This window comes from Epinephelus lanceolatus, chromosome 14 (genome assembly GCF_041903045.1).
Source record: "Epinephelus lanceolatus isolate andai-2023 chromosome 14, ASM4190304v1, whole genome shotgun sequence".
NCBI classification, from domain to species: domain Eukaryota; kingdom Metazoa; phylum Chordata; class Actinopteri; order Perciformes; family Serranidae; genus Epinephelus; species Epinephelus lanceolatus.
The window spans coordinates 12,162,082-12,170,549 of record NC_135747.1 but is presented as its reverse complement, the minus strand read 5'-3'; the positions used below and the strand labels follow the sequence as shown (position 1 = coordinate 12,170,549).

At 37.6% G+C, this 8,468-nt stretch overlaps 1 protein-coding gene across 1 annotated transcript; it reads right to left on the bottom strand.

Annotated features, from left to right (window-relative positions):
• Positions 1–3,144: 3,144 nt before the first annotated feature.
• agr1 (anterior gradient 1) lies at positions 3,145–8,443 on the bottom strand. The gene is made up of 9 exons (XM_033618084.2): positions 8,344–8,443; positions 8,028–8,060; positions 7,767–7,885; positions 7,517–7,580; positions 7,008–7,060; positions 6,259–6,335; positions 5,966–6,029; positions 5,187–5,270; positions 3,145–3,314 (listed from the first exon to the last, which is right to left on the bottom strand). The coding sequence occupies exons 3-9, from the start codon at positions 7,861–7,863 to the stop codon at positions 3,265–3,267; spliced, it is 489 nt and encodes a 162-aa protein (XP_033473975.1). The 5' UTR covers positions 7,864–7,885; positions 8,028–8,060; positions 8,344–8,443; the 3' UTR covers positions 3,145–3,264.
• Between the last annotated feature and the right edge of the window lie 25 nt (positions 8,444–8,468).

Below are 8,468 nucleotides of genomic sequence, written 5' to 3'. Positions count from 1 at the left end.
AAGCCCTCTCTCTGAAATGACCTATGATTGGTCTCCAGTCACAGGTTAGATTTTCTTAAGCCTGAAAACAGAGCTAAGAAAAGGTGCTGAAGTCTAACCTCTCTCAGTCTGCTGGAATTACAATATGCTTAAAGATTATTATGGGATTTTTGCTCACTGAAGCCCAAATTAAACTGCTAGATGAGACAGAAAAAGAAAAGAATTCTAAAACATTAGAATTGTTTAGTTTGTTAAATATAACATATGTATTATAGTGTAATGCTTATAATAGTACATGTTCATGGTGATAAAAAAAGATTATGTGATTAGATTATGGCCTGCAACCTACAGCATATTTCTTTACAGTGTCATTTTTGTAGGCCACTGACTGTGTACCAGTGCAGGGTATAACAATACTTAAAAATATTTTTACTGTAGATATTGTTTAACTTTCAGGTTACAGTCCTCTTGTCACGGGTTACAATAAGACCTACTTAAGCACTATAAATGATTTTTAATTTTTTTAAATTCACATATCGTTACCCCCTCATTTCCTTACTTCACACCTTGTTCCCTTGTACCAGTCACTACGCTCTATACTGGTGCAGCATTTAGTACAAAAAAATAACACTGGGAATTGGGGAGAACGTTGCACATTGCGGGCTGAAATTTAAAGTGTTCATAGACATGAGACTGTAGGCTTGATGTAGGTGTAAAACAACCTTGTGTTTGGTAGGTAACCTAGAATAAGTTAAGGTATGGCAAAAATGTCTTGTGTCTTTATGTAATACACGAACGTGTGGCCATACATCTGTTTTCATACATATACTGTTTGTGTGTGTATGTATGCTTTAAAGTAAAGCATATAGCATGCCAAGCATTTTGGAATTATTTAACAAGCTTGTCTTGGTAATTACCCATTAATATATACATATTTTTTGTTTTATCTCCACTTACATCCTTTTTTTTTCTTTCTTTTTTTGCCAAGAAATAGTAGACATATTCCTCAAGCAATATGACAGTTTTTTGGAGGCATGAAGTGTTGGAAAGGATTTTGGAAGCAGAGTATCTTTCACAGAGCACAGAAACAGCACTGCAATGAGCCAGACAGGGAATTGTCAGGCCCAGGATATAGGAAAGTCTGAGTAGAAAACACATTTGTTATGAACCGGGGAGTGTAAGCCTATGAAACCTATTTCTTGAGAAAAGTAGTGGGGGGAAAATAGTTGGAAAATCTCAAGAGTTTCTGACGAATCATCTTGGGTCTAACGGAAAGACAGAAATCTGAAAAACATGAGAGAAAAGCAGGCGCACAAGGAAAAAGGGGAAAAAATGCAACGGAAGTGTGAATAATTTAATCATTCCTCAGTGATCAGTTCCTTCAGTAGATGTTAAGGGAGAATAATATTGAGGAATGAAACTTACTGACCCATTTGAAATGTTTCTCTGTTTTCTGTTTTCCTCTGAATTCAAAGAAATGCAAAATAAATGGGTTTTCAGGATGCATCTTATTAGTTAGAATGAGGGTTTTAGTCTGTAGAACAGTCACTGCCGCTGATAGATGTCTGTACTAGTCAGCTTACTTTCCTTTCAAAAGGTGAAAGCACAGGAATGCTCAACACAGAGGAGCCATAACAATTAAAAACAGCCCATTAATCCTAGGTATGACAGCAGAAAAATGCATCTGGGCTATTTGTGGCAATGCAGCACGGTCCCATTCTGTCGAGGCCCGAGTTGTTTAGAAAACAATATCTTTGCAGTTGTCAGGGAGGACCATTTAACAAGAGAAACAGAGATGCAGCCCAAAAGCACGTTTGGAAAATTGTCCAGAAACTACGGAGCAAGAAATGACTACATGTGCAACAACATGATGATTGGTGAGCTCAAAGAAGACATGCTCATCTTGTAACATGTGGTTTATGGACACAGTAGATACACTATATTATATATGTTTATTATTTATCTATCATTATTTTCTTAAGTGGAGTCCCCCCCAGGCATTACACACAATTGCACTTGTATAACCTGGGTGACAAAAAATATAAACTGTATACAATGCAAGATTACAGAGTGGATTTTATGTACAATGAATAAACTGTGCTTATGTTTTAAGTATAAATTTTATTTGTTGTTGTTTTTTAATAATTATTCATGTAATCAAACTGAAGAATATGCTAATTACCATTTACAGTAATTAGTACAATTGTAATTCCAGTGGAAAGAGTCACAGGACCTTGGACATCTATATTATACTGCCACCTAGTGGTTAACCATGCCTCTACCTGTGAGATGTTGCTCAGTCAATTTTCTGGTTCATATCCACTAAGAGTGTAAATGTTGCTTCCTCTTTGTTATTACATGGGGAAAAACACCTCCATTAAGAACATGGAGTTCTACTGGAAGCCTGCACCCAGAGTCTCTGGAGTAATGCTCACTTTTAGAATGTATTTCCACCGTGTCCCCTGCCATTTAAACAGGTTCATTGTTCTCCTCATGTTTTCGAAAGGTCCAATCTTTAATTAAATCTAAATTAAAAGGGCAACAGACTGCAGACAACAGAAAAACAGCATCTGTTTAAAGGAACAGTTCACTTCATAACTGCATTTTCCAAAATGTCCAACTATTACTTTAAACGCTCCCGGCACAATACTTTTAGAAACAATAGAATTTTAATGTGTTGTCAGTGAAGGATTGGATATTAAATTTAATGTTTGATTTTAATGTGTTTAAGGGGAGTCGCCCCAGGTGACTGTGGTAACAGTTTTAGTTAAGTAGATATACCACCATGAAACTATCCCAGTTGATTATTCATAGTAAGGCAATTATTTTTTGTATTACATCATTTCTGAAATTCTATGTTTAATTATCCTAATGAGGCATTATCTGAATAAATTTGTGCCTTTTGTGTACATTTCCAGAACAGGACTCTGGAATAAAATAAACACCTAAGTGTGTATTTTCTTTCCACTTGTCTGACAGAAGACATGTTATGGAGGCAAAAACTATAAAAAAAACTGTTTTCACCTGAAGTGTCTCACCATAAAATATAAATTAGTTTTGAATTTAAGTTGAACTATAAATTATTACATTTTCCTATATGTAAGCTTCAATACCAATTACTATTGGCATCATTACTGTTGTGTGGAAAAGAAATAGACACCTTACTTTCTGTTCATGTATCATAGTTTTATTGAGCTCTGAGGAGTGTGTAAACATGTTGGTGCTGAGCACTGAGCAGGTTGCCCGGCACGACTGGAAGATCGAGAAAAGTCAGATTGAGCCATGTTAAAGGTCAGTGTGCATCAGGACTTTGGCTCTCTTCATGTTTTTGATCACTGTTGAGAAAGAAAGGACAAATTAGGAGAAAGACCATAAATATTTTTCCCTGCCGACAAAAAGGTTTGCTGCAAAAATGTCACATAACATTTACGTGACAACAAACTTTGATATATTCATTAAAATAAATCAGGATGTCTAGCTACTGAAGTTCTAAAAATAATATGAAAATGATCATTTCAAGGACCTCTTCTTTTGTGTAGTTAATTCACTTACAAGCCAACTAATATTCAATTCTCGAAGATCCAGTGACTTACAATAAGATTACTATTATCTATTTCTTGATGATAATACTCCTTGCAGGTAAGACCTGAATACTACCTGGCCCTGCTCCATTCAAACCCATGACCTTCTGGTTGGGGAGGCATTTGTGTCAAACACTGAGTCACATCGCCAACCAAAATCTTATCATGTGTCATTGCAGTGTCAATCTGTTGGTCCACCACTCTGGTCCAAACTGAAATATCTCATCTACAACTGAATGGATTGCCGTGTAATTTGGTACATGTATTCATGGTCGCCAGAGGGTGAATCCACATAACTTTAGCGAAGCCCTGAGTTTTCCACATGTGCTACCAGAAGGTCAGAGTTTTCACTATCTAGCAGTAAAATATCTAGATGGAGTGGGAGGAGATTTGGTTAAGATACTCGTGATCCCCTGAGGTTGAATCTCAATGACTTTATTGTCCCTGTTCCTTTTCATCGAGCACCATCAGCAGATCACACTTTCAATGTGCTCTGTCCACCAGAAAGGGAAGTCTAATAATTACGCTCAGACTATAGTCTTAATAATGACATAACTGAATGAGATGTAAGCCATCTGAAGCACCATTACTATCAGTAGAATGTGACAGGCTGAACAGATGAACTTAGGATGAACTTGTGTGCAACAGAAGACCAAAACTTGAAATTAGATGTTTTTGTCTTGAAAGTTTGAAACAGAGTATGTGTCAAAACACACTGGAAGATCTGTAAAAGACGTGTTTCTTGTATCTAGATAAATATAACCCCAAATAAGACAGAATTGCCAATTAAGACAAGGCAAGTGACACTGACTTGAATTCAGTCAAACTGCCTTTGCAGAGTCTGCACTTTCTGATCCAGGCCAAACTCAAAACAAGTCAGGTTAGATTTTAATTTTACAACACAAAATGCAGGTGTGGTTTGCTTTCACCTCAGGGTGCTCAACTACAGTAAGTGTTCAACGTATGCTGTGTGAATAGGTGTTTCTATTATTTTGCCTTGGCACAAATTAAATGGTGAACACATTTTTACAAACATTTCTTGGAAGCAGAGCTGCAGTTTTCTGAAGCCCAGAGGAGCTTTCTATTATGAAGTCCATAGCGAGTTAGCCTACCCTTAAGGTTTAAAGCACAGTAGTTAGTCTGATTGCCTTCCAGGTTGAAATACCTCAATGCATTAAGCCTGTTTTTTTTTTGCTTTTTCAAGACCCAATTAGGCTCATTTACATGAGACAACTGGACAAAAAACTATATATAACCAAAACTTCATTCTTCATTCTCTGAGACAACTGGCCAAAAAAGTTTATATAACCAAAACTTCATTCTCCAAATTGGAAACAAGGATGTGCTGAAAATGGCACAGTATCTCTAGAAGCAGTCAGAGCGCAGCAGCTATAATACTTCTCCCACCTCCTTAATGCCCTCCTGCTGAAACCTAAAACCTGCCTCCCTCTATAACATCAATGCAGCCTCCTGTTTTCTCTGTCAGACCCATTTCATACTAAAAGTTTGCCATCACTGTCAAAATATGGAGGGAGGAAGATGAGGGTTAAAAACAGCGGGGGCTCAGTCTGTCTTCATGCTGCTGACAGATAAGGTGTGCGGCAAAAAGAGTGTACGGTCACTCACAGAACGTCATGTCACTGGGCTCGTAGGTGTAGCCGAAGTTCCCGTACTTTCCTTTAATGTCTGTGCGCACAGTCCTGGATGGATCTGCAGAAAGACATGTCACACACACACCCACACACACACACCCACACACAGTTAAACATCAGCATTATCTGATCATTAACTGTATGGCTATTACTGCCATTCATTTTGTTAACTGCTTGTGTTTCTGTAACAGTCATTAAGAGCAACTAGTGGTGAAAATATGAAGTTTAAAATAAAGCAAGGATTTGTGAAAGACAGAGAGGCTAACAGGCGACAGGTGTCCGTTTCAGTGAGAAGGCATGTAGTGACATCTCAGCCAAATGAGTGGTTATTTGGGACTGAGTGTAAAAACTGAATATCTGGCCCTAGTTTCCCCAACTCTTCCCACACCATCATTAAGAATACATAACTACTGACTCTGTTAGCCAGTATTCCTTCTCATCAGTGCCATGTCTATGCCATCTGTTCTGTTCCAATCTATATTCAGCTAAAAAGACATAAAAGCGACTGTGAGATCTTTTTTTAGCGACTCAAAACGATGCAAAAATCAGTTCTGAGAATTTTCAAACAAACCCTTATTTGGGTTAGAATTGTGTTTAGCTCATTAGATGGAAAATGACCCCAAAGAGTTAAGAAAGAGAGGATGGACTGTCTGATGGACTCTCAAAGGACCCACTAAAATGGAAGTAAATATGATTATTAGACTAAAATGTATTAATGAATTCTAAATTATGATAAATGGTGTGAGCATTTACCGACAAAGAGGATTCTGGGAACATAGTAGCCATCAGGGGCCATATTCTTGTCCGTGGTCTCTACCTGTAAAAAACACATTTAGTACATTTCTAGAACAAAGAACATGTGTCTGGTTGCAAAATCTACTTGTACTAAGAACTCTATATCCACTACAGCTATCCAATATCAACACAATACCTCTTTATATCAGTCACTCAGTCTACATTTTTCATTACTACTTGCTGCAATGTCTACACGAGTACACTGTTTTAAACTGAAATAAGATTTCGTCATACAAGCCCACTGCACTCACCAGCAGGTTGAGCATGATGAAATCATCTCTGGCCATTCTCTGGATCGTCTTTTGAGCAACAAACGCCTTCTTCAGAGCTGTTGAAATAAATTAGTTTATCTTAGATTTAAGATTTGAAAAAATAAGTGGTTTTAAAGTATGCGTTATAGTGATGGCAAAAACTTCTAGCCCATGCACTTTACCTTTTTACTTTTTCACAAACACAGATGAAGCATGGCTAGTTAGGAACAAGTTTTGCACGTGATGTCTTCTTGCCAAAGATCATACAATGTAATACGCTTTGAATATATGAAACCCAACTTAGTTAAATTGTCCTCAAATAGTACAATGGAGTCAGGGACCGACCTGAGTAATGATGAGTGCTGGTATGTTATTCATGGCATTTGTGGCATTCAAAGGCAGGCTGTAAAATATTCTGCTTCTCTCCTTATACCTAATTTAAGTCAAAAGTAAAAGCCAGACTTTTCCCCTGTAGGCGGTCTTTATTGTTCATGTGTTAAGAAACGCCCGTGGAGACTTCCACTGAGCTTACACTCAGGAAACCAGCTGTGTGATTAATGAACAAGATTCTAATCTATTTTCATAGCCTGCTTGCTGCTTGGCAGGTATTAAGGAATGCACCCATTGTGATCCCCACAAAACCAAGCCCAAATCAGGGTGAGAAGGACAGTGCATGATGTGCAAGCCTATGTTTCTTTACATTCTTTTTTTTGTTTTCCAGCTGTAATATACTAGAGTGACTACTGTACCTTGACAGTGCGGGCAGTCCTCTTGATGATGGATGACCATCAGAGGCTTCTGACTGTGGGAGCAAAACCACAGAGAAAGACAACTTAACACATTCCTCAACACAATAACCACAATGATGGGTGTGAATGCAGTATTACACAACGTCATCCCTGAGAAATCAAGTTTCATATGGAAGAATTTAAAGGGATAATGACAAATAAAATGTCATTTAAGTTTCTGTATTCCATCAGTCATAGATCAAATCTGCATTATACATTATTTTAATCCCAACTTTAACCATTGGGTCACTTCATCATCCTTATGGCCACATTAGGTTGAAACTATATCACGCTCACAGATTGCATACAAAAAGGCTCCAATCCAATCTTGAGAATGCAGGTGAACAAAATGAAGCACACTTATTGCACTTTCACATTTACATTCTGTTTTCACAATCAAAACTCATATCCAAACAGAATCAACAACTATTCAAGGCTTGGATCAAGGTGTAGAGGGTGTAGAGTCTTACGTTTCAACCATCTTTGAAAGGCCCTCTTCATAAGTTTCCACCCAGTTAATACCGTCCCCCCATCCTGCAAGACAAAACGGCGATGAAGTTAACAGCAATGTGTGGTACACTTCTCTATGGTTCCATTATATTAATTGAATCACTGGCAATTCAAATTCAGGACTTATTTGTGAAAACTAGCAAACTCAAGCTCACAGATATAAATTCAGTAGTTCAGTAATTCTTAAAACAGAAAAATAAAATCTCAAACCTCTTGCAAGGGACTGAGCCTTCTTGCTGATTTTTTTCTGTTGTCCGGCACCAGCACAGACACCAAGGAACAAAGCCAACAAGACCCAACGAAGCATCACTTCCTGTCCTTTGAGAGACCTGCAATGGCAATTAGATTAAGCTGAAAATCAGCGAGATGTTCACCTGAGAGACTTTTATGCTGCTGACCCACTGCTATCACAGGTTTTACTAACAACACGCTTTACCGGCAGTTCATTTTGCTTCTGCAAAGACAACTCACCAAACAAGCTTGACAAGGCTGAGATTCCCTCGGCTGTGTGTGCAGTAGAAACAAACAGATGAGAGATAATTAAACATCATAATATACAAGCTTCTACTTCACTGTTTCTGACTTTGTATTATTTCTACAAAAATGGATACATCACAGAAACATTATTATAACTTTAAAAAACATTAGTGCCTAAAAGTAGGTTTAAAACTATCACTAATTATATGCAACAAGTTTCATGAAGCTATTATATCAAGGTATGATAAAAAACACTGGCAATTATTCAAGTATTTCTCTCTGCTGACATTGCTTAAAGTAGATTTCTTACCTCGACGGCACGGAGCAACAAGCATCTGAGCCTGTCCTTCTGTATCCCTTCCCTTTTGTCAGATGTGTGTTCTCTTAACTGAACTCACCAAACAGGTATATCAAAGTTGTGCTCTCTATGTGAAG

Coding starts and splice junctions, on each gene's coding strand:
- agr1 (XM_033618084.2), bottom strand. CDS start 7,863: ATGCTTCGTTGGGTCTTGTTGGCTTTGTTCCTTGGTGTCTGTGCTGGT. Junction 7,581..7,766: donor GGCTCAGTCCCTTGCAAGAG/GTTTGAGATTTT, acceptor TTTGTCTTGCAG/GATGGGGGGACGGTATTAAC. Junction 5,271..5,965: donor TCCCAGAATCCTCTTTGTCG/GTAAATGCTCAC, acceptor GTCTTTCTGCAG/ATCCATCCAGGACTGTGCGC.